This window comes from Neolamprologus brichardi, chromosome 16 (assembly GCF_056152115.1).
Source record: "Neolamprologus brichardi isolate AB-2024 chromosome 16, ASM5615211v1, whole genome shotgun sequence".
Taxonomy (NCBI): Eukaryota; Metazoa; Chordata; class Actinopteri; order Cichliformes; family Cichlidae; genus Neolamprologus; species Neolamprologus brichardi.
In genome coordinates this window covers 6,986,111-7,010,489 of record NC_142119.1, presented here as the reverse complement: position 1 = coordinate 7,010,489, position 24,379 = coordinate 6,986,111, and the positions used below count along the sequence as shown (strand labels likewise).

Here is a 24,379-nt window from a genome sequence, read left to right as displayed (position 1 = left end):
ATCAGTTTACACCAACATCTCCTCCAGGTGGTTTATCTTGTGAGGCACAATCAGATGATCTCTTTTGAGCAACAGCTTGACAACAGTGGGGAGGAAGTGCTCTCTTTTAACAGGAAGTGACCTCTGGCAGAACCTGGCTGAAGGAGGGGGAGTCAAAAACTGCAGAAACTTTAGGGTGAGGGGAACGAGAAGAGAGAAAAGGGGGAGTATAGAGATATTTTGTTTCTAAACTAATGAAAATGTGTGCAGGTTTTGTAACGTAAATGTATGTGTAAATGTAATGCTAATGCTAATGCTGCTAAACAGATTTGTACAGTACAAGTCTTCTTAATTACCCTAAAGATAGAGATGTGGAAGTTCTGCTTGCAGAGATGCTAATTCTCTGTGGAATTTCAAACTGGATCATGGAAAAGAGAACATTTTGTTTGGTTGCTCTTTGAGGAAGTTTGTGCCTGGCTAATTACAGTGCACAGGAACATGTTTCATTCTATACTCGTTATTTATTATTTTTATTTTCATTGTCCAACAATGATTTTTAAATCTTTTGTAAATCAGAGTTAAAATAAGGTTGCTGAGAGGACGCAGACTCATCTAAAGACGGATACACGTAAATGTCTTTAGCAGCAGCACAACTGCCTCCATCATCAAGTTTGGAGCCTTCGACTCAGTTTTCAGGGCATCGGTGAGCCAACAGGAGTCACTATGAATGAGACCCAAAGTTTCTGTGTTGCAGCACTTCACCGCTCAAACCTTTGTGGTCGGCCACCATTTTCCATAAGTCACATGACTGGCCGCCGTGGAGTTTGCCAAGAGGGATCTAACTGGAGGAAACCAGACACTGAGCAGCACCTCATTAATACCATCCCTACAGTCACACACAGTGGTGGCAGCATTGCTATGTTGGAAACTCTTTCTGTAGCGGATAATAGCCTCGAGCTGTCTCCGGTGAAAACGTCTTCCAGTGTGCTGAGCAGAAGTTTACATGCTAACGGCACGACAAGCAGAAGTTCAAGAAGGAGAGATCACTTGGAAGAGCTGAATTTACTGAGATGGAGAAATTAAGAGTTTAGTGGTTAGACCAACACGGCAGAATGGAAGGACCAACCGAAATCTAGACGATGGTGATGAAGACTGAGGCCTGGGTGGAGCTCTGACTGATGTGTCTGTGAGGTGCAGATGGGTGGAGGTGGGTGAATGAGAGTCTGAAAGTGAGAGTAACAGAGAGCAAAGATTTAAACTACGCAAAGTGGAGGCTGGTTGGCTCAAAGAAGGCAGGCAGGAAGATGATTGGACAAGAATACTGATGGCAGTGTTGAGATTGACAGCAGTAGTGATGTAGACAACAGCAGCCCAACACCCAGGACAGCAGGCAGGTGACTGATTACAGATCTTCATTACTGAACTTATGCACAAACGTCATCGTGATGCCAGGAAAATACAGGAAGCGTTACTGGAAAGGAACGAAAGGCCTGGAGTTTCCAGGTGCTGTCTGGACTTGAACCTAACCTGAAAATAGCGGTGCACTATTGCTCCTCATCCAAGCTGGTGGAGATTGAACATCTGTGCCTGAAATGGGACAAAAACGGTTTTAATCTTCGGGCTCGTTCCAAAGAAGACACTGAGCTGCCATTGCTGTGGAAGGTGCTTTAACTAACTGGCTGTACTTTGTCACTGTGTGTAGATTTCTCAGTGCACGCAGTGCTTATCTTATTAGGACGTTTAAAGCGAGGCCTGGTTTGTACTTTAGAAATAAATCTTACTTTACTTGTTTGCCTGTAATTGCAATTGGTGATTTGCTGTATATGCATGCTTCCTCTGCAGTTCTAAAGAGTCTTCATTCACTGACCACTTATATTTTCTATGGTCGTATATTTTACTTTATAAAGCCGTTCTAGGTGGACTTCGCGTCTACATCTGTACCCTTCTCTGTCCCAGGACTTATAGTTACCATCTAAACTTTAGATAAAGACAGAGGATGTTTCTTTTAAGAAACATTAAACCATTAAAGTTTTATGTGTATGTGCTGTGGATTTATACTTTATGTTGTATTTGTAGTCTCTCTTGTGAGACAGATTGTGATCTCAGTGGGACTTCCTGGTAACATAAAGGTAATAATATTAATGATGACGATATTAAATGTTAATAAGAATGTTGAATCCATTTGAAGACGAGTTTGAAATGGAGCAAACAACCTGATTGGGTGAAAAAGCTGGAAACCATAACACAAACGGAGATCAATGCCTGACAACAACAACTGCAAGTTAACTCAGATTTTAAGGTGTTATTCACCTTTACCGACTTTTGATGAGCCTTAGAGCTTCGTCAATGCAAAAGCATGAAAACATTGACTCAAAATCACCCCAACGTCACCAAATCGGTGCAGTGACGTCTCAGTTCTTACATTTTCATTTCCCACTTTAGTTCACTTTTCATTTTCAGCAGTGGCGGCAAAGTCTGAATATATAATGATGCTCATTATGACATCCAGTCTTGTGTGTGTGTGTGTCTGCCTGCATCTCCTCCAGGTAATGAATTGTCTGGTGTCCATTAGTGCTGAGTACGCTGTTGATGCTGACCACACAGAAGCAGTATTGACTGCTGTGGTTTGAGTATTGATATGTGGCCACTTAAAGCGGGTCTTTAGGTCTGTCGCGCGTATGCCGTCTTTTAATTTATGTTAGCTTGTATAGACTGCGTTCCTATTGAGCTTCGCGTGTATCCTTCCTCTGTCAAATCTGGATTAACTGCGTGCCTTTTACTCCAGCGTCCGTCGGCATCGAGTTAACCACCTGTTTGTCCAGTTTACTAACCCATCGTGGGAGCTGTTGTCGGTTCAGTTGACTTTTCTATGTGTGTTTATTTGTATGTGAGACGCGAGAAAAAAATCCGGCTGTATCTGCCCTGTGATTCTTTTAAGAGTGGTGCTGATGCAGTGTCTGTCCTTTATCTACGTCCTCTGTATACCAGCTGTACTGTGTGATGTCTCCGGCTTTCTTTTTGATCCACGTGCTGTGTCAATGTTTGCTTCTGTCCAGATTTGGAAAGAAAAAAGAGGAGAAGAAGGAAGCGAAGGCCGCTCTGCAGCGACAAAAGTCAGACCTCCTGAGTGACCATGAGCTCGAGAGGATGAAAGAAGAGAGAGAGAGGTGGGGAGGTTTCTATCCATGAGATGATTAGGATGAAATAGCTGAAATACTGCATGCACTCAGAGGAGGTGTGTTAGTCTGTCTACGCTAAAGAACATGAATGCTCACTTTAACAGCTCTTTTAATTACCTTTATCAGTCTGTCTCCACCCCTCTGTATGCTCCACGCCTGTCATATCTGAGCTCTATGCTTTTGATTTTTTCTATGCTAGTCCACTAATCAAAATACATTCAATAGATGCAATAATTAGTCCTGCGTTTCCTTTCCAGAATCGAGGCATCGCATCCTGAGTTACAAGATCAGCGGCAGGGCGGTGGCGGCGGTTCGGCATATCCCGATTTTGAAGATGATGACGCAGATCCCAACTACGCCCGTATACAATCCTTCAGGGACCGAGATATGGGCTCGGTGCCACAGCCTCTGTCTCAGTCGCCTCCCTACAGAGCATTTCAGCACGCTCGTACACCTTCCCCTCTCGGCCCATCCGGCTTTCAAGGGCACGGAAATCATACTAACGAGCCCGGAGTCATCCCCGACGATGACCCTCTGGATAGGCTCTACGCCAAAGTCAACAAATCAAGGGGAGCTGGAACTACGTCTCCTCCTGCTCCTCCTCAGGCTAATGACAGGTAAAGAGCTCCGACCTTGTTGGGATGTAATGATAAGACAAAAAGGATTTTGAGAGCACAATGGTCTTATTCATTAGTTATGTTCAGATTCTATACCTGGAACATATGGAAGCTCAGAAAGTTGTGGATACACCAGAGTCCCACCAGGTGTGGCACATGGGAGGCTCCCAGTGGAGCTTGTGAAAAAGGTTCACCATCAGTGGGTTACAGGGGCCATCACCCAGGTACAGCGTACTGTTACCTGTGTGTCAGAAAGGTGTCGTATATACACAGACCATGACCAAAGCGTGCTGTCACTTTTAGTCCACCTCCTGTTCCTCGTCAGTGTTGCAGTACAGCCTCATCTTCATGTTTCCATTCTCTTTGCTCTTCTACTGAATCACATTCATCTGCCTGAGGCCAGTGTGTGTGCGTGTGTGTGTGTGTGTGTGCCAGTTTTAAAACAATACAGATAGAGACAGACAAAAAGAAAAGATTGACTTGTTTGTGCTTCAGTCTTCAGTATGAGTGGCTGTGTGCTGACGTGCACATAACATCCGTGTGTGTGTGTGTGTGTCATAAGAAAGCAGGGCTCAGTGTTCCTCTCCGTTTCCCAATCCTGACTTCTTTCCTTTATGATGTCAGTCACAGCTCACTTACCTCTGAATATATCTGCCAGTGCAGATATTCTCCCACACACGTGTGCATCCACCTCATTTCTGTACCTGTCTCCTTGCAAAGGAGTAAAGCTGTTTGATGGACAGCTCCGAGCATCCCGGAGATGTTTTCTGACACTGCCTTTCCTGTATTCTTACCTTCGTGCCTAAGAGGGTTTTTCTTTTTAAATGCAGAGTCAGGACTCTTTGACCTTGATTCACAGTGTCGAGTCCCTCAACATTATTAAAAGAAATCTAATTGTTAAGAGGATGGACAAAAAGAAAACTGTCTCACCAGCATGTAAACCGGGCTCGGGAATCAGATAATACACTGAAAGACAATCATCTACAGTATCTCACAAAGCTGTTTTCCCCAACAGTCCACAAATTCCCCCCTCTCTGAGTTTTTCTTCTTCACTGGAAGCTGGTTAACTGCCATTTACTTTACTCTAATTAATTTGATAAGCGCCACCACAGAGAGCCACAGAGTAGCTATTCTGGTAAGTCTAATTGGCAGGGTGGGAAATCAGTTTAGAGTGCCTCCATGTTCGAAGACAAAATATTGATATTTGCCAGTAGTGTATTGATAATGTATTACAAGAAGAAATTTACAATATGTTGCTCTATTAAGTCTCCCACTCATAAATCTCATTCTATGCAAAAATATAAAATGTTATATTTATATAACAAAATAATAAAAATGTTATTTTTTAAATGGTTTGCCTCATATAATCTGTAAAACCAATAAAACCTCTGAATTTAGGCTTTAATACTTATTTTGTTAAATCCAATTTAACGTTTTCTCGTCTTTTTCCTTATTTAAAGCAGCATGGGTCTTAAAACGTTTTGATTTCTTTAGAGCTATATATCTATGGCCACAGGTTTTGGCAGACAGTGCTGTTCATTTATCATCACTTCCTGAAACCTGATGATGCAGACAGAAGGAAGTGCAGGTATTGGCTGACAGTAATCGATGGTGCTAGAAAAAGAAGTTAGTGTGTCAGCGGGGTGTGTGTGTGTGTGTGTGTGTGTGTGTGTGTGTGTGTGTGTGTGCTGCTGTGCGTCTAGGGAGGCCTGAGCCACTGTATGCATATAGGAGATAAACAAAATCTCTAAGAACTCCATCAGCACGTCAGCAAAGCAGTGAAGAACACCTATTTCACACACATGCATGCAAACACACACACAGATCGACACAAAGACCAACACAGTGACAGAAACACCGTGCAGCTCACAGCTGAACCCAGCTACGTGTGCTCGTGGAGTTAGGTGTGTGTTAGGTACAGATTCGTGTGTGTTAGAAAGAAAGTTGATTGAAAATGGCTCTAAAAGCCAGATTACAAAGCAGGATCTGTAGTGTGCCAGCTGATATTGGATGGTGATGATAACTTAAGTGATAGATAACATCATACCTGAGACCAACACCAAAAAAGCCTAACAAATACAGATGCCTACATATCTGTAGGTGTCTATGGAGTGTGCAAGAAAGATCACATCAGCAGTGAGCGGGCAGTCAATTGTTAGCTAGTGCTTGATCGTGCAGTAGATTGTGAGAGTTCTGGAAAACAGAGACAAGAGAAGAACACACTTTGTATGAATTTTTCTGCAATAATCCTTTCATTCTTTTATTATTTGAGTTTAAAGGTATCCTAAATAATAATTTATTTAATAGAAAAAAGGATATTGTAATCAAAAATATGCATAGAATAGTATGCAATTACATCTTTTAATGCATTCTCATAAACTTCGTCAAACAGGAAGGAAAGAGACGGCGTCATTAGCATCTTATTAAACTTCATCCTCACCTCGTACCTCATCTCCTGAACCGAAGTTTCTAACACATGGAAACGTGCATAAACATGTTGATTGTTACTATCATTTATTAAAGCTAATAAATAATGTTTAATGTTGTTTAGCTAGCTCTTGTAAGATAATGTTATGCCAGTTAATTTTATACACTTTCCTTTGATAAACAGTCTGATTACATTCATATATATTAGGAGAGTTTCTTCACTAAGTGTTTAACAGTTACACCCACTTCAAAGAATGTTTACTAATACTACTTAACAGCAGCTAACAAAAGCTAACAGTGGCTAACAAGAGATAACAGAGGCTAAGAGTAGCTAACAGCAGCGCTTACTGATAGCTCAGCATATCCTCAATGATTCACCTCAGTCTCTGGTCAGAAGTGAGCTTTTCTGATTTACTGACTCATTGCAGACTCTGTCTGAGCCTAACTGCATCTTCCAGACTAAATAAAGGTTGACACTTCTCACCCAGCATTGACAGCTGAGGTAAACCGTGCACTCACAGCCTTCCACAGATAGGGAAAAACTCTGGGGTGGATGCAGATAGGGTCCAAACAGTAGTAGAATCACACTGGCTGGCCACAGGCGTTACGACGGTACAGTAAAAACCTGATATTTTTGAGCTCTTGGCTTACTAAAACATATTTGTCCTACAGCAGCCACCGTAGCTGGCATTCTACTTTTGTATTGGGAGGGTTAAAAAAACAGAAGTCATTTGAAATTTATATCTCGCACTGAAAACTTAAAGCTTTAAACATCATATCAGTTTCAGGAAGCATTTACATCTACATTACTACATTTGTATGCAATATGTGGATTCATTAGAAAATGCAGGGGTCTGCAACCTTTCTGATGATGAGTACCATCTACAATTTCCTCAGAAGTCAGTGTGCCATATGATTGCATTAGCAATAAATGTAATAACGCTCTATATTAACAGTTACACACTATATAGAACAACTTTATAGAATCAGATTTGTTCGCAGATGTTGGCAGCTATCAGTGAATAGTTATCAGCTATTTTGAAACAAAAAAACATACACTTGTTATCCATAACAAGAACTCCATAACAGCAAATGAACTGTACAACAGAAAATGCAAATGCTATTTATGGTCTCCTCTCAACAATGATAAGAAAAATAAACTGAGCCAATATGGCATGTTTGTTAATACAGAGATACACATGTTAATGTGATCTCTGGTCTCCGAGCATTCAGACGGCTACCTGAGGACACTCATGTGAGAGAAAATCTGCTCACACAGATATGTAGAGCCAAATACTGTCAATAAGGCCTTTGCAATGTGACAGTGATGTACAGTCTTGTTGGTATATGTGTATTTTCTATACATTTTACGTCAGATAAAAACTTTGGTTGTAAGATTCAGATAATTATTTAATAAAAGCGAGATATTTTAAATGAGAATAAGAAAGAAAAGTATTTCTTTGTGCCCCCCCTCTCCCTGTTAATGCCCTACCTGGCCCCCTGGCAAAACTTTGCTAGATCCGCCCCTGCACAGTTACCAGCTGTCAGCTACATAGAAAGGATGCTGGTGTTATTTGTCTCTCAGAAACAGTTCATAACTTCCCTTCAACTCATTCATGTCACCTAAAAGCTAAACCTGTTTCTCCATCACCTGTTCAGCTCTGATGATTCAGTAAGGATGTCTCCTGGTTTCGTCTTCATGTTTCCCTCTCACCACATATCCAAACCAACATCATGACCAGCAGCTTTACAGCTGTGGCTCCAGCAAACATCAGCTGATACTAGAAATTAATATTAAATACATTCTAACAACAGCTGATCAAGCTTAAACGTGCTGCTGTTGTTTAACGCGACATCCGCTGGTTTCCTCTTTCTGGCGCAAAGTGAGCGATAAACAAACAAGAGAGAAAAGCCGATCAGCTGATCAATGATCAGTTTTATGATTGAAGTAGCAACAGGAGAGGAGAGAATGAGAGAAGAAGAGGCAGCTGTGCAGCAAAGGCAGAATAAATCCAGCTTTGTGTCTTTTCCATTCTAGCTGAAGTTCGGGACAAACTGTGCTCCTTTTCAGCTCAACACGAAACGCGTAATATTTTTCTCTGAATACGTTTTTATGGGACGGTTGGAAACTCTACTAACTAACCTTATGAATAAAATAAAGTTCACTATCAGCAACATCAAAGCACCCACCCAGCTGTATAGAAACTCCGTCATACTAGCTAGTAGCAGTTCGAGTTATTGTAACTGACTGTAAAAAGTCAGCACAACGAAAATAAACTCCACCTAAACTTGGTTTATATCTGATCCAGATACACTGCAGGTCATAACTTCTTACCTGAAGTTCAGTTCACCTGACACTCGGAACACCGGCGGCCGCCTCGGGTCTCTCCTCCTGCCTCCCCTTTCCCTCATCCACCTGCTGGCCTCCACCACTTATTAATGTTACTGAATCTGTGGAAGCTCCACCAAAGCCACCACCAAACAACTGAGTTATTTTTACACACCGACCAGCATCTAGCCAATCCACCACTTTCATTGTTTATACCATTACAAAGAAAAACCATCATCGGCCCACCGAGCAAATGCCCGGCCAGTCCAGCTATGGTCGTGCCATCAGTTAAGCCTTCGCTCTTTGTATAGCTGGCTTCATGCGTGAACCTTACATTCTAAGATTATATTTAGCTATTTGGTTAGTCAGGGATTTGTGTTAAACAGTTCTATTATGGAAGGACAGTTATTTAACCACACAGCACAGCAATATATCACGCTGTCTGCTTCTCAAGTAGCCTACCACCTTTAATTCCAAAGGGCACATCCAGCTTAATTCCATATGCACGGCAGAGTTTAGTGCAGACTCATTTAGTAAACTCATTGGACACACCAACACACACACACACACAACACTGAGGCATCCAGACACAACACATTTGGTAAAGATAATATGCACTAGCATAAATGTGTTTTCAAATAAATGAGCCACATCCTCTCTTCACGTCTACAAACACAGCCTCAAATTTAATAATCCATGCGCCCGTATAATCTATTGTGACAGTTGCACACATTTTCAGAGAACTCTTTCCACCGAGGGAAGGATTTCTCATGTTGGCGTTTCTTCTGATTGACTGTCCTTCTAACAGGCCTCCCAGCATCATCTATTCAAACTGTGTAGTGCCCCCCCCCCCCCCCCCCCTCAGTTTTTTTAATCAGCATGTTATGATTGCTTTGGCAAAGATAAATAGAGTTTAATGAGAGTATCTTTGCTGCTGATCACACTCATGCAGATGTTTCTGTCTCTGTGAGGAGACTTGGTGAAAATGCATTCACTGTGCCCTCCTTAGCCCTGACTTTAGAAACCACAGCCTATAGCCTATAGTGAAACCAACCTTTAAATTTACCTTAAAGCTAAGCGTCGATCCTCCAGCAGATGTTGGAAGTTGTGAGTCGGCACTCAGACTGTGATGGTTTCTGCACAAAAAGACTGTGGCACACCAACACCCAGTCCATTTTCTGAAGTGACTACCTAAGCCTCGGATAAGAGCTGCCCTCAGTTTTCTTGAGTGGGCGCCCCCTCCCCACCCTTACCCACCCACCACCAGCACCAGGTCCAACCCTTCCAAGTACCCCTTGCAGGTTTCCATAACAACCATGACCCCTGGCACTACACCAATTAGAAAACAATCAGCCTTGAGAGACCAGAATGGAGCAAGCTTGAGAGAGAGAGGGAGGGAGGTATTGTAGCACACGGCTGGAAGATAAGTAGAGAGCAATATCGACAAGAAGAGACATAAAGAAAAAAACGTCTAGAGTGCATTTGTTTCTGATTTCACAAAGAGAAAGAGCACAGTTCCTCCTGACTTAATGAAAATAATAGAGCAGCACAGCATTACGTTTCATTAAGAAATAATACAGCCCCGTGTGGTGGTCTCGCTCGCTGCAGGTTCAGCGGCTGTGCAGGTGTTGGCAGTTTATTTCCTGCCCTGCAGTCTGAACCAAGGAGTTCATTAGGAAACTGAAACTAAACTAAAACTAGATTTCAAACTAAAATAGTTCATTCAAATAAAAATAAAAACTTTGAACTAAATGATCTTTGAAGTGAAATAAAATGCAGCTATAGAGGAAATCTACTTAGTATTAATATCTGTTTATCAGTTTATTTTAAAAAAACAAACAAATAAAACTTGCCTGTTGATGCTTTGATGGATGTGTTTACTGACTGAGATCACTGCTTTCAAACAGCTCTGGACTGATTTTCTTAGATTTTGCTTCTGGCAAATTCTCTCCATATGGAAAAGACAAAAACTAAGACTGAAAATAATAAAAACTAAACAGAAACAAGAAAATCTGCTCTGGAAACAAAACTGAATTAAAAACAAAAAGTCAAATTAAAATAAAAACTGCTAAATTATACAGTAATATTACACTTTCTGAGAATTTCTATTATTGTAACATAATAGCCTGTTCAGTCCATTTCAGTTTTATTTATACAAATCACAACAACATTCAGCTCAAGGTGCTTTCTATTGTAAGGTAGAGCCTACAATAATACATACAGAGAAAAACCCAACAATCATATGACCCCTATGAGCAAGCACTTTGGCGACAGTGGGAAGGAAAAACTCCCTTTTAACAGGAAGAAACCTCCAGCAGAACCAGGCTCAGGGAGGGGCGGGGCCATCTGCTGCGACCGGATGGGGTGAGAGAAGGAAGACGGGGGTTGGTAGTTGTAGTTGTTGTAGTTTCTCACACATAATGCTGTTTGGAGGTCTGCTCTTATATATTTACGCAGCTCATCACATATAATGACGCGCTGGTTTATACACACATTAGTGGAAACAATATACGCTCTCAGGACGTTCAGAGTTGCATTGGTGAAACAGAAAAACAGACACAGCAGGCGCTCGTACAGGAAGAAGTTACAAGCTTTTAGCGTTGCTTGGCTGGTCACTGGAGAAGCTTTCTGTCCTCTGCGTTAATTAATCAGACGTTCTCTCAGCTCGTCGTGTCGCACACAGTCACACTAACAAGAATACATACTCACTGTGTTTAACCTGCACACCTTTTCCTCTCCCTCACTGTTTCTCTTACACACACACAGACACACACACACACACACACACTGCAGGAAGTCGTCAGGGGTGCCAGGTTTGTCTGTATGAATGCTGTTTGCCACATAAATCTCTCCATGTAGGTAATTAGTGTTTGGAGGGCTTTGTGAGCATGCGTGTCTCTGTGCTTTGTTGTGAGTTACATGATTTTAACTAAAAAAACTCTGAATGACCAACTAAGACTCCATAAACCTGTGGGCCTGATTTTCTGCTCGTATTTACGCTGCACTGGAACTCTGGAGTGATGGAACTGTTGGTCAGTGATGGTAATTCAGCATTTTGGTCTTTTATTTTGCTGCAATAGCTTTGGAGCCTCTTCACTTTCTCTCTGCATTGCTTTGCCACTTTGGTGGCTGCCTGCTAGCTGGCAGGGGAATTGCTAACAAAAATATTTTATTTCAGTCAGACAATAAAAAATTGCATTTAATTCCACGTGCACATACAGCACCGTGCAAAAGTCTTGAGTTACTCTTAATCTCACTTTATTTTGCTTCAAGGATCAAAACTTTCTGGTCATGTTTTAAATAATTAAACCAGTTTTGTTTTTTAGGACACGGCTGCTTTTTCTCTTTTTTTCAGTCCAGTCCTTGTAGCTGACCATTTTCACAGAAATGTTTGTTTGTTAAAGTACTTTACACTGACCTGTGAAGTATTCAGAATATATAAGTCACATAACATAAGTATATAAGTATACATAATAGACAATTTAGTAGAATAGTAATTTTGCACCAAACAAGCTGATTCTCAGAGATTTATTAGCTGAAAACTTGGTTTATCCAGGTAAAGTCCGCATCGCCTTAAAAATGTGAGGAAACTGGACAAATGTGGCAGTTCTAAGCTTTCTACAGAGGCTGAGGATTATCTGACAGAGTCGTGTCTTTTATGTCAATCTTATCAGGATTAATGGAATTAAGAAACCAGAAAAGCATCATCAGATTATGATCCACCGTGCAGCACCATCTGGAAAACATCTCGTTTAGTTTTTATGATGATAAAAACCCCAAACACACTGCGGGGTCAGTAAAAGCATACATAGATAGTGTTCCACTCTGTGTTTTTCTATCAGTCGTGGATCATCAGAGCCCGGTCTTCACCATTACCGAAGCAGTGTGGGATCATCCTACAGAGAACAGAACAAGAAGAGCTTTGAATGTCCTTAAAGAAGCCTGGAGAAATATTCCTAAAGATACTCAGAGAAAGAATGCAGGTGGTCATTGTTTGGATATCTTAAAATAAATTACTGCAGCTTTCTCAGCAAAATATGAAGAAATGAGGGCAGGCTCAAGACTTTTGCACAGTATTGCAGGGTCTGTAAACTGTTCTTTCTTACTTTTTATGACTGTTGTCATGGATAGTTTACAGGGAAAGCTAATGTTTGACCAGTGTTTACATGTGAGACTCCAGATACTCTGTAGGTAAAACATAGAAAACCAGATTTTACGACCAACAGTTACTGTGAAAATGATCGCGCATCATCATTTATAATCTTGCTTATAAACTGAAACACACAGTTGGATCCAGGAACCAAGGATTGTTTTAGGATTAAAGGAAATTCAATGAAAGGGGAAGTGGGTTTAAGGACAAAGAGGATGGGAAGAGGGAAGGACGTTAGAAAGAAGAAAGACTGGAATGACTGCCTGCTGCTAAAGGAACAAATTAGCAGAAAGAAAATGTAGGATTCAATTCTGAATATGGGCAAAGGCGAATGTGGAGTAAAGAAAAGGGTAGTGGGTGAATAATAATAAGAGAAGAAATAGGAGATGAGAGAATTAAAAAATTCCACACGAGAAAGCGAATATTGTAGGTGGTCCAAATTTTCAGTCTGAGGGGCCGCAAATAAATGCAGGAATGAGAAAAGTGGATCAACTACTGTAGAGAAAAGGAGAAAAGAGGAGGCAGCGAGGGATTCAGAGGGGAAGAGAGGCTAAGTACATGTTTTGGGAAAATTCAACCAATGAGATGAGGGGAAGTCGGTGGACAAAGAGAGGAGAAGGTCAGTGAGTGTCCGAGGCTACAGGGGCAAATTAGACTGAGAAAAGTAGATGGGAACACAGAAAAAAGTAAAGGATAAGCTGGACTGAGATGCTTGGAGTAGAAAGTGGTGAATGTGAAGAGGACTAAAAGAGAGGAATGAGAAAAGGTTGTGGGGTGAGGGGTAGTAATGGGGAGCAGACGAGAAAAGAGCCCGAGTGTGTGTTTTCTGGACTCAAAGCGTGTGATTCAGCCTGGCTAATAAGGAAAGCTCTCAAGAGGCACTCGTGTGCTCCATCCTTTCCTCCCCCTTGCTCTCTTTCCTTCAATAGACCCTTTCTAGGTCTCTCTTCCCCCTGTTGCACTCTCTTCCTCTCATTTAATGATTTCCGCCTCTCGTATTTGCACAAGTAGTTCTCAATGAAAAATAAATTCCATGCAAAGGACATCCGCCCGCGATAGAGCATGTGCGTGGTAAAAGGACACATGGGCACATGCACGCTTCCTCTCCAAAGGACGAGTGCACGCACGTTCACAGACTCGCTAAACGCTGCTGTTGTTCATTTGTCATATTATTATTCATACGTTGATGGTTTTCCCTGATTTTCATCTGTTGTGTGTCTATAGATGCCTGTGTGCCCTCGGACTGTGTGTTACTGTGTAACAAGACAAAATGTAAATACTGCATGTGCGTGTTTCTGTCATCATACACTCAGTGTGAGCTTTAGTTTTATTTTCTAGCACTAAATTTGGGCCCCTTGACGGAGTAGTGTGCAGACTCACCCAAACCTACTGCAGAATTAATGCAAACATGGACAGGAAGCATTTAAACAACAACACATCTCTTTGTTCTTAATGAATTTTTATGTCTTTAACACATACCTGATTTAAATCCTTCCCATTTGCCCGTCTAGGATGTCAACTTTGCCACCTCTTCCGTCACCGCTGCCTTTCTTTTAGGATGAGGTCGTATGGACCAGATATTGAGAAGCATTTCAGTAAAGTGGCTTTGTGGTGTGGTGGTTTACACATTCGCCTAACAACCAAAGCATCCCCGGGAAGAGACACAAATCCCTGTGGGGTTACGTCAGGAAGAGCATCCAGGGTAAAAGTGTGCCAAATGAAACATGCGGAGCTTCCCGCAGAGCGTCGTGAATCACAGAGCAGCCAAAAGCTGAAAGTGGTGCACAGTGTCAGAGTGTAGGTAGTTTGTGCCTGATGTTTTCCCTCAGAGACCTCGGTTCATTACAGTAGACCTCCATGTTGACAGTGTTACCCGGGGGATGAATTAACAGGGCAAATGCTTGTGGACAAGCTGCTGAGCTTTTGTGTCGCCTTCAGACTCGGACTCTCACGCCACTGTGTGCTTTTGGAGTCATAATCAGAGGACGGTCTTCAGCATGAAAGTCAGATCACACCAAATGCGACGAGGTCGGTGATGAAGCGAGGAAATCACAGAATGCACAGGAACGTGGTGGGAACAGAGCTTGGCTGGGAAACAGCTGGAAGCAGTGCAGAGCTGCACGAGGAGATGTTTATTTATGGCTTCTAAGGCAGGAGTCTGAGAACTTTGTGATCACATTTTTACAGATATTTGAGTCTAATCAGAGACGTTATAAGAGACAGACGTGGCCCCAACAATTCCTGACCTCAGGTACACGTGATGATGCCACGGAGCAAAACTGGAGGTAGACGTTTAACTTCTTAAAATCTTATTTTGGCGTCTCGTAAGAAAATCCTTTAATCGGCTTTGTTTTAGATTTAAATGAAGAAAGAACGTGTAGATCAAGCTTCATAAGGACTCTCTTATAGGCCCGAAGGTCCACCTATGACACACACACACGTAGGCTTGTCTGAATAATGTTATGCCCGACAATATTGAATCTGAACAGTACTCACAGGCTCACTGATTGCCATGACGATTGGATGCCAGCCTTCTCAGCCGCTGTGAGCGTGTCTCTTGCACACGCAGGGATTTAGACAGCTAGTCTGATTGATGTCATGGCAGTCGATAGAGTGCTAATTACTCCTCGTGTGCAGACAGCGCCGTATAAGAAGCAGTGTCATATCCTGTCAGCTGCATTTCAAAAACACATGTCACTTCCTGTTAGGCTGTATGGAAAAAGAAAGAAAGCGAGTAGCCTGACAGCCCGTCTGTGTGCCCGCCCCACATACACAACAGCACCCTGTTCCTCGCTCTTTTCATTCACACACACCTTCACACAACCTCACTTCCTGCCCCTTCCTGTCTTTCTTTTTTCCCCTCTGTGTCCCCTCTGACCCACCTGCCAGCGTTGGTGATCTTTTGTTGTCAAACTTCATTAGTGGAGATGTCAGCTAATTAGAGCGAAGCTTGGGAGATTAGGAGGAAGAAGATGAAGATGAAGAGCGAGACGAGGGAGGGAAATGAAGGCAGGGCAGAGGAGATGGAGAGATTAGGATGGAGTGGGAGGGAAGGAGAGATGGATTGTATCAAGCTACAGATGGAAGTGACAGCAGAGATGATTACCTGCATAAACTGAGGAAGGTGAAACGGGGCAGGTGTGAGAAATAGATTGCTGTGGAGATTTACTGTAGGAAATTAGCCACGGCAACGAGAAATGCAAAAAGAAAATTGAATACATCACAAAAATGTCAAGACGACAGAGCAGATCTATGTTGAAGTCTCATATCCGTGCGAACGAGATGATGGATAATAACTGACACTGATTAAGCTGTTTGGTGGCGTGCAGGTGAGACGGGAACAGCGGAGTGAAGCGAGCTAATGCATCGACCCGGATCCCTTGTTGTGGTCCGGGTTGATCCTTGTAAGACACAGCTGATAACGATCCGGCGCTCTACAACTCGACACCGGGGAGAACACACAGGCGGCACACATGCGTGGACGCGTTGAAAGAAAAAGTCTGCACCTCTATCTCGTCATCGTCAGTCAATAAAAAGCGATATTTTCTCTGTTGTGCTGCTTATCGCCTGCAGTCTGGCAGGTCTTTGCTGAGAGATAATGCGGCTTATTTTTAGGCTGTTTGTTTGTGGGTGCGGGTATTTAAGATACAAAATAATTGCTGTGTAACAAGATGAATTTATCTCATTTGGTGAAACTTTAGTGAGAAGCTTGTTTTCGGGGTTTGAGCCTTATTGCTGCCTAACGCGGCTGAATGGGACGTCGATGATCATTTGGCCGTACGGTGAAAAGCACGAGGCGCTCATCTGTAACTGAGACACGTTTCTTTCTGCAGTGATCTGAAGCAGCAGAGGGATGCAAACTAAAAATAAGAGATTTTTACACGAGCTTCTGGATCAGCTGCAGTTTATGTCTTTAAGCTTTATTGATTTTTTTTTTCATGGCTTTGTGTTTGTGCTAATGAAAGAAAATGCAACAGAAAAAATCTTGGGGTCAGCAGATCTGTGGATGTTTATTTTTATCCTTTTTCATCCAAGAATGCAGCGCTGACAGAATCTGACACACACACACACACACACGTGTCGGGTATTCATATCTCGTGGGGACCTCTAATTGACATGATGCTTTCCCTAGCCTCTTACCCTAACCATGACCCAACTGTAACCCTGTCACTAAAACCACATTTCGAGTGTGAAAAATGCCTTCAAACTTGTGGGGACCAGCATTTTCCTCCCCACAAGTATAGTAAACTTCCAATTTTTGATCCCCACAAAGATATGAACACACTCAGACACACACACACAGACTTTTTTCGTGTCCTTGAGGCCTGGAGTTGCCCACCGCTGCTGTAAAGTATAGCGACATGCATTTTGAGCATTAAACATTAGATTATCTTTAGAGGATTTCAACTTGTATCCACTGGATTTGTCCTGAGTGGACCACCTTACTGCCCCGGCTGCTGTGCTCAACCACGTTTTGGACTTTTACCTTGATTAATCGTGGCACAGATTCAATAAGGTGCTGGAAACATTCCTCGCAGATCATCGTTGATGTTGACGTGATAGCATCACACAGTTTCTGCAGATTCGTGCACATCCATGATGCACATCTCCCGTTCAACCACATTCCAAAGGCAGCCTGTGCAGCTCATACAGGAAACAGGAGACCACACCCCTTGTGGTCGTCTGAGGATGCAGCCCATCTCCTACGAGGCTCGACTTGTTGTGCATTCAGAGATGCTCTTCTGCATATCCTGATAACCTCAGACGATTGTTTGTGAACCCTCAACCCCGTCTACGTACCTAGAAGCATTGAACTGCTTTCATGTGATTGGCTGAGTCGATATTTGCACTGATGAGCAGGTGAGCAGGCGTAACCCAGCATGTACACATGACCCAAGTACACGCCTGACCACAAAACTGCTTTACAGTAAGCTGGGATGCAGAATTTTAGGGATTACAGAAAAAGAAACGGCTTCTTTTATATGAGTCGCGTAAATATTTATAGAGTTTAATGACAAAGACATATTTCTTTACTGTGGACGCTGATATATTTTAGGGAGCATCTCGCCATGTTATTAATGGAACAGCATTCTGAATTATTAATAGCAGCATTATTAACAGCTACGCCGAGTTTCCGATTCTGATTTTAAACATTTATAAAATTATTATTGGCCTGACAGAGCAAGAGCACGAGATTGATCTCCCTGTGCTCTGTGTGTGTGTGTGTTAAGGAGAAAGTAAAGCCTGCTCTTGTGGGCCCGTGCCTTGCTTTACTTAAATATAGATTAATGAAAACAATATATTTTAGTTGAAAATGTGTTTTGGGCACAGTCTTGTCTACGGTGTGGTGAACGAGCACATAGCAGAGCTGTGCTGCAGTATGAGCCGCTGTCACATGACGTGGGCGTGTTCATGGTTAATGACCGCGCCGTAGTTAAACAGTGAAGTCATTCCAGTCTGCGCTCTTAATGGCTCACTCGTTTCTCCACAGCTGATCAATAGCTCCTTCAGGTCCTCTGTCTGTGGTTGCGAGCTGTTTGCATACATGTGTGTTTGTCACACTTATTATTTATTCTTCAGCCTGTCCTCTTCCTTTTATGCAGGGTCATAAATCACATGAAGTTCCTGTTTGCTTGTGTGTGTGTGTGTGTGTCTGCAGACAGAAACAAATGCTTTGCTCATTCATTGCACATAATTTTTCCTCAGGCCCTCCGTCAATAAAAAGAGCATAAGGTGAGGGACATGGATATATTTGGTGTGTGTGTCATCTGAGTGATGTTAGCTGGTTAGCTACGTATACGTCCAGGGTACATATACCTGCGCCTCTCTATATTTCCTCCAGTTCCTCCTCTTCTTCACAGGAGCACATGCACTCACGTATGGTTGGACAGATTGATCAAAGAGTGGAGGATAAGTGATGATCTGCCGGGCTCTGTGAGGTTTTTTTGCTGCCTGGAATCATATATGACCTTCAGGAAGCTGAATCCTGTCAACATAAAATACACTTTTAACATTGTAGGATATGTTTATGTGATAAAATACATGCTTCAACTCATAAAAGAGAACTGTAAACATTTATTTGAGAGAAGATGATGATGTTTTCCCTCTCAGTGATGAGGAGGTCTAGACTGTAAAACGTGTTTTGCTTGGTCATCAGGTGCAGTTGGCATCTCTGTTCGCTTCTCTTCTTTCACTTCCAAATGTACTCATTTAACAGTGGATGTTATGGTACCTGCTGACACAGCGTTCTTTCACATTTAGGATAGAGTATCAAGTAGAAACACTCCTACGCGCACACACACACACACACACACACAGACTAGATTGTGTGTCACTCTAATGCATCCTCCTCTGCTGTACATCAGTGCAGCTTTTTAGCATAGTCTCTCCAGTGTCTCCGGTAAACTGATAAATGACTGACTAATGACTGCATTTAGTGTGCTGGGGATTTGTTTTCTGTTAGAGGTGGACACTGAAGATTTCATCATTACACAAATATCCAGAAAGTTACTCCGACCACTTACGGCGTTACCGCAGATCTTTAATTGGCTCGTTTTTTTTTTAGGGTTTGCTTAAATCGAATTTGTTCGTCACATCAGATCTTTAGCAGAGACTGTCAGTTGGATCTGCTCAGACTTGTACATGAGACATACAGTACGGTGCAAAAGTCTTGAGCCACCCATCATTCTTTGAAGCCAAACTTTCTAAGCTTTTCTTTTAGATGTGGCTTATTTTTCTCTCATTTTCAGTCCAGTCCTTGTACCTGACCATGTTCAGAGGAGTGTTTTTGGTTGTTAAGCCACTTAACACTGACCTGCAAGTTGTTCAGCCATAGCAAGGCTCCTAACTGAGGGATGAACAGACAAATCAGCAAATTACCAGTTTTAAATTAAACCTTTAGGCAGCCGAAAACATAGAATTTGTTCTCATTTTTTTAGCTGAATCTATGAAAGATGTCAGAGAGCTGTTAACAGTAAACTTGACATCTCTCAGCATGGTGTGCAGTGTGTTTAAAAAAAAAAACTGAAGAAACTGGACAAATGTTGGACAAATGAAGAGGTGACAGGCCTAAAAGCTGTCTGCAGCTGAAAGTCACATCCTTAAGAATTAGTAAAAACACAAAAAGACGCGAGATGGAGCTGGGAGATGCATCTGGACCTTGAGTTAATCCTATAAATGATTATCAAAAAATGATCTCAGTGGAAGGTGACTGTCAAGGCCTTACTGAGTGACAAAAGAGAGAGAGGTGCAGCGGTGGAGGCTCTGTCATGGCTCGAGCTGCGTTTTTGTCAGTTGTGTTGACGATCTTGTTAAAACTGATTACCAGCACAGAAAAGTACTACCAAATTTGAATCCACCATGTAATACTCGCTAGAAAGCATCTGCCATCCCGAAAGCACACCTGGATAGAAAAACACACCTCAGCATCAGTGAAGCAGCGTGGGTCATCCTACAGAGAACAGAACAAAAGGCTGAAACAGAAGGAGCACGAGTGGAGAGAGTTCAGGCTGCGTAAAGAATAAAGGTGGTCATACCAAATATTGGCAGCACATTCTGTTTTTTGCCTTGTATATCTTATTTTCATGTATGTTTACATGAGTAAATTAGGAAAATACGATAAAATGAGGTGGCTCAACACTTTTGCACAGTATGATATCACAGATTTATGAAGAGCTGCACCATTTAAACCACCTAAATATTTTATCTTATAAAAAATATAGCTTTGAATTAAGATTGCAGCAGTGACCTTGTTTTTCATTTGCCGTTAGAGGCCCTCTCAGTGTCGGCTGAAATTACCTCCTGAACAATGGTTATTATTACTTTCTTTCCAGGAATTAGATCACTTAGGCCACCTCTTTTCTTCTTTGCCTGCCAGCCAGACTGTCAGCGACCAACTGCAACAAACCTGATATGTGAATAAAAATATACCTGCACCTGCATTTCAAAGACGTTTCATGAACAAGCATCTGGCTTTGGGCTTTTTTCTCTCCATCTGTGTGCGTGAGTGCTGCTGGTTGAGACACATCAAAAAGGAACAGATGTCATTTGTTAATCTGAATGCAGCCATGGCCATGAAACCCACAGAAACTGATGGAAACTTGTGGTCATGGAGCTCATTTCTCATAATCATTTCTCACTAAAAGTGCATTGAAATTTTTTTCTTTCCATGCTATATTTTTTTACTCGAGTCATTCTGGTCATGTGCACGCATTCGTTTAGAATGTATTTTTTATATTATCAAATTATTTTGGAAAGTGTATAAACTATTTAAACCTGCATAACTGTCTTTGCATTAGAACCTAACACATATAAAGAGAATTCTGGACCATAGCTTCATACAGCCATTGAATAATTGAGGTTATTTAATAGAAAAAAGGAGTTATTGCAATTGTGTGTAATTACATCTTCCGACAAACTGATGAATTCTTAGAAAAATGCATAAACATGATCATTCATTTATTATTGTTTGCAGTTTAGACATGCTAAACAAGAACAGCTGGTTATAAGCTAGGATTTTGTTAGCTAATGTTAGGCTGGGGTGTCAACATTACTCTGATAAACAGTTTGCGACATTTTCACATTGAATGAGTGTCAGACTTCAACAGTGTTACATTAACTTCAGAGAAAGTATCACTAACAGCAGCTAACAGTGGCTAACAGCAGCAAAGAGAGGTTAACAGTAGTGATGTGTCGGTCGCGAACGAAACAGCTCTTAGAGCCGGATCTTTGAAGTGAACGACGCGAGCCGTGGGGTTTTTTTTTCTTTCTCTCACCCTCTCTCTCGCTTCACTCCGCATGCGAGCCTTGCGCTTTGCGCTGGGCAGAGGGGGGAGGGGTGGTAGTTACACTCGCAGTAGCACAGGAACAGAGCGGGAGGGAGAGAGAGAGAAAGAGAGCCAGGGACAACAACGTCACATTAGAAAGTTATAGTAATCACCCACAACTATTTTCAGTTGCAGATGATAAAGGATTCAGAAGGTTTATTCATGCAGGTCCATATGACAGAGAATATGCATGTTCTTTTTGTTTTCATATTTTAATTTATATTTAATTGTGTTGTGGTTTGCAGTGTTTTGTGTTGTTTCACTTTAAATTTGTTTAAAAGGAAAAAGCTGAAAATTTAAATAGTTAAAAGTTGAAATGTGAATAGTTGATTTTTGTATTATATGATTTATTTATTACATTTTATGTGGAGTGAATAAATAAAAGTATGTTTACGGTGGCCCCTAAAGACAAAGCACGTACAAACTCCAAAACATGTAAAAACTCCAAAACACGTAAAAACTCAAAAGCACGTACAAAGTCCAAAACACGTACAAAACACAACAGAAGTGCTCCAGGATGCTAGGGGCAGTGTTGAGCTTTTGTTACCTAGTGGCTACACAACCCAGCAAGTACCAACGACCGGATCTGTTGTGTGGTAATAACAGGTAAATGAATTTTTTTTTTAATTATTTGAATATATATATAAGTGCTTGTGTATAAATACACAAACAATACACATATGCTTTCAATTGTGCAATTTAAGTGATCTAGGTAGTTCTGTTTTGGAAGGTCAATTAACACTAGAAATGTGTTTTGGAATTTGTATGTGTTTTGTCTCTAGGGGCCACCGCATATATTTATATATAAACATATATAAATAAAACCACTTTTTTACATTAGTAATTCCTTTTGCCATAATTTTATATTGTTTTTAAAAAGAAATTAATTAAAGCAACAAAACAACCTGAAGAACCGGTTCGGAGCCGAAAGGCTCTTTTTAGTGAGTCGAGCCAAAAGAGCCGGTTCTCTAAAAATCCCATTGCTAGTTAACAGCAGCTAACAGTGGCTAACAGCAGCTAACAGGGGCTATCAGCAGCTAACAGAGGCTAACAGATGCTAACAGGGGCTATCAGCAGCTAACAGAGGCTAAATGTAATACTACTGGCAGATCAGCATATCCTTACCAACTCATCAATGTGTGGCTGTCATCGGTCAGGACTGAGCTTCTCTGGCTCATATTTGACTCCTTCATTAAGTTTTCCAGAGTAAATAAAGCTGGACGTTTCTCTTTGATAGAACAGAACTCAGTTCACTGCAACTGGTGACTTTACTGGTTTCAATGGTAAGAAATGTACCCAGTGAAACACAGAAGCAGTTTACTGTATAAATTCCATTCTGTTAACATCATTCATCACCAGCACTTTGTATGTCACATGGTTATGAAATCACACTAACTGTTTTTTGACTAAGAAGAAATGTTACACTTCTAGTACAGTGCTTCTGGTATTTGCTGTGTTGTAATTCTGTTTTTCCCACTCCGGCATCATCACTGTGGAATTTATTCCTGCCTCTGTGTCTGGACATATAAGGTCATAATTCTTACTTTTTAATCTGTTTTTCTTAGCTGCGTCAGAAGACAATGGCTCATTGACGGGCTGATCTGAAAGGGCAGACAGCCGAGCAATGATTAGTCCGAAAGAAGTCTACAAAAGCATTCTTTTAAAATAAACATGCAGCATGTATACTTTCAGGGGTGCTTAATATTTAGTTTGTGCAATTATGAGAATATTTGAGATTTCTCACCTGGTTCAAAACCTAAAATGAGAAAATCCCAGTAAGCTAGAATAAGCAGTTTGAAGCAGAGCTTTACAGAAGCACACATACTGAAATGTAGACGGGACCAGAATCCATGCATGATCTCCCAGGTTTTGTTCAAAGGAAGCCTTGAGGTGAATGTGAGTGTGCTGCTATTTTTCGGACTTTTTAGAAATCACCTGATTTTGCATCAGTGCTGGTTTTTTCTCCTCGTACCATTTCAGTTCATGAAATTGCAAATTGTAGTCCTAATGGTGCATATGGGTACATATGTGTATGATATGACTTTCTGTATTTCCATTACGCACGAGTGAGTGAGTCTGTGTGTGTGTGCCTGAGCCCAGAGTTCGGTGTTGATATGCTGCATATTTCCTGTGCTGACAGAGAGAAAGCATATTCATAAAATGATTGATGTTTTTGTTTTTGCAAGAGAAAAATAAAAAAAGATGGAAAAACAGATACAGATGTAGAAAGTGACAAAGATCAAAATATTGGTCCTTGGAAGTGTGCTCACAGAAACTGAAGATATGCTTGCATGTACCCAGCTGGCTCTGTCTAATTTCTCTGTGACGCTGACCCGTTCTAGTGGACTCACTTTCAGTCAGGGAAGAAAATTGTTTGGTCGCAGGAAGAAAAGTAACTCAAAGGACGTGGCCACACCGAGGTCCCACTCATAGCTTGTTACAGATGCCTGGCCAAGACTGTATTAACTCATCGTAACAGTTTACACAAATAGGCTTAACCGTATGAACGTTATTTTAACCAAAACCGTTAACTTTTCCAAATCTCAACAAAGTAAAATATGTCATTCATCAGTGCAGACGTCTAAGATCGCACCGCCTTAATCAGTGTGTTGCACACACATCATTGCTTGCTGGCTAGCCCCTGTGCTTCGTGGATAGTGAAATGTGAGATCAAAAAATGTGGGGTGGCTGTATCTCAGGTGGTAACCACCGGCTACTAACCGGAATCACCCGGTGGTTGGTGGTTCGATCCCAGTCTCCTCCAGTCTGCATGGGCAAGATACTAACCCCATGTTCCTCTCCGATGCATCCATCAGAGTGTGAATGTGTATGAATGTTAGATAGGGAGCACTTAACAGCCTGTGTGAATGGGT

At 41.7% G+C, this 24,379-nt stretch overlaps 1 protein-coding gene across 4 annotated transcripts in view; it reads left to right on the top strand.

Annotated features, from left to right (window-relative positions):
- The window catches only part of LOC102784822 (partitioning defective 3 homolog B-like), a 214,020-nt gene that overhangs the window by 132,426 nt on the left and 57,215 nt on the right, over positions 1–24,379 (top strand). For all 4 annotated transcript variants that reach the window (XM_087830172.1, XM_087830171.1, XM_087830174.1 and 1 more), the window contains 2 exons: positions 3,036–3,146; positions 3,416–3,775. In XM_087830172.1, coding sequence (XP_087686298.1) covers positions 3,036–3,146; positions 3,416–3,775 — 471 coding nt within the window. The remainder of the gene's footprint in view (positions 1–3,035; positions 3,147–3,415; positions 3,776–24,379) is intronic.